General features: G+C 50.4%; 1 protein-coding gene across 1 annotated transcript in view; it reads right to left on the minus strand.

The window, feature by feature from the left end:
- Window positions 1-2248, minus strand: part of LOC101864407 — a gene marked incomplete at its 3' end in the record, with an annotated part of 21293 nt that overhangs the window by 6468 nt on the left and 12577 nt on the right. The window contains 1 exon segment of the mRNA XM_013085581.1: window positions 87-1810. Coding sequence (XP_012941035.1) covers window positions 87-1810 — 1724 coding nt within the window.

Genomic DNA, 2248 nt, shown 5'->3' on the forward strand with positions numbered 1-2248 from the left:
ACACAGACAAACACATATACAAACACAAACATGCACTCTCACACACACACACACACACACACACACACACACACAAACACACACACCTGTTTCCTTGCTGGGTCATCTGACACGGGCACACCTCCTTGTCCTGACCCTTCTCCAGCTGGTCAATCAACACATCCAGGTGCTTCCAGTCCTCGAAGTGACCACCCACACCACGACCCAGGGTGTCCACCTCACTCACAGTCTTCTTCTGGTCCCAGTTGAGCCACAGCTGACCCTCTATGGCCTTAACCTCATGACCTAGGATGACCTCTCCACTCCGGACGTACATGTCCAGTAACGCCCCTTGGCGAGTCAACTCTTTCTCTTTGGGCGACATGGGGAGCTCAATCCTACACGTGCATTCATTATTGTTGTTGTTGATGATGTTTTTGTTGTTGTTGTTGTTATATTTGTTGTTATATTTGTTGTTGATGTTGTTGTTGTCGTTGTCGTTGTCGTTGTCGTTGTTGTTGTTGCTGCCGCCGAAGGACTCTGGCTGAAGGTAGTAGTTGAGGACATACTGCATGTACATAGCTTGACTCCAGCGCTTCTTACACTTCACCTTGGCGCTGTCCTTGAAGTGGACAGTGAGTGGACACCCGCCGGCCATGATCTCCCGGTACTGGAGCCCGTACGGACTTCGGAGCAAGAGTCGGCGGGAGCGGGTGGGCGTGGCCTCAGACCCGGCGGTCACGTGGGGGAGAAGACAGGATAGGAGACGTTTGGCGGGCGGCGTGAGGCTGCCCTCTCTGGACCCGTCATCGAACATGACGTGGAAGTTGAGCTGGACCTCCGAGAAGAGCCCGTGAGCGCTGCCTGCCAGGCGCCGGAAGCTGTTGACCAGTGTCATCATCTCGTCACGAGTCTCCCGGTACATGGTCGCGCAGACGAACAGCGTGCACTCCGGCTCTCCTCCCCCTCCCCCTGCTCCCTCACTCTTCTCCTCTCTCTCACTCTCCGCACTCCTCTCCGTGAGGGACAGTGTCTCCAACCTGCGTCCTCGGGCAGACAAGATGAGCTTAGCGTCAAGTCCCAAAAGTGACCAGAAGTGATCGGAGAAGAGAAGGTTGAAGGGCGCCATTAGGACTCGGGGTGAACCAGGTAGGAGGGAGAGAGCGGACATGTATGTTACTATCAATAGAATTGGGACCACAGCCGCGCACAGCAAGGGTGTAGAGGAAGACCAGTGTGTGGCTGCGAGGAGGGAGCTTCCATCCACACCAGAAGGGGTCAGTTTAAACGTTTGTCTGAACTGTTCCGAGTTCAGAGCCACGAAAAGTCCGCTAGAGATGAGCGTGGAGCATATTGAGGGCAGAGTGATCCCACACAGAGGCTGACACACCGAGAGAGACACGAAGCTGATACACACAAATAACACACTGGTGCCAGCCATGATGAACACGTAGGTTGAGGCTGACCACAGCAGCTCACTGATGTCATCTTGACCTGGAGCATCGGCTAGGCTGTGGGCGTGTGGTGGGTGTAGCACTCGGAAATTGACAGCCCCTGAGACGAAAGCGAGAGCGGTGACTATCTTGAGGAGGGAGTAAATGACGTGCACGCGCTGGTCCGCTCTCCCCACAGCCGCCGTCCGGAACAGGGGTCTCGGCCACAGATAGCCCAGGCCCGTCACCGATACCGACACCGTCACCGCACACTGACCACTGATGATGTCAGAATACCAGAGAATACATGACGTCACCAGCGGTAGGAAGCACGATGACGTCATGACGGTAGTCCGGAAACACGTGACACCTCTAGGTGAACTGCGCCCTGCCCTCTCCTGCGGGCCAGAAAGGATACAATCGATTGTACTTTATAAATAAGTAATTATAATAATAACAATAAAAATAATAATGATAATAATAATAATAATAATATTAATAATAATAATAATAATAATAATAATAATAATAATAAAAATAATAGTATTGATAATAATGATAACAACAATATTAATAATAGCAACAATAACAGTGATAGTAATAGTTTAACAATGATATCAATAACAACTCAGTTACAATGCTGACAGCTGTTCCATCAATGCCTGATAAAGACCAATACTTCTGCTGCGGAGAATGTTTATTAGACGAAAGAGAGGGAAAAGAAAATGTTTACGACATTGTAGGGCTGCTTGTGGCCTCTGACACGGCCGACGAAAGGAAAGTTCAAAGCTGCTTTCTAGATGATCTTACTTCGAACGATGGGGGAGACCAGACAG

Source organism: Aplysia californica, unplaced genomic scaffold, assembly GCF_000002075.1.
Source record: "Aplysia californica isolate F4 #8 unplaced genomic scaffold, AplCal3.0 scaffold00388, whole genome shotgun sequence".
Classification (NCBI taxonomy): domain Eukaryota; kingdom Metazoa; phylum Mollusca; class Gastropoda; order Aplysiida; family Aplysiidae; genus Aplysia; species Aplysia californica.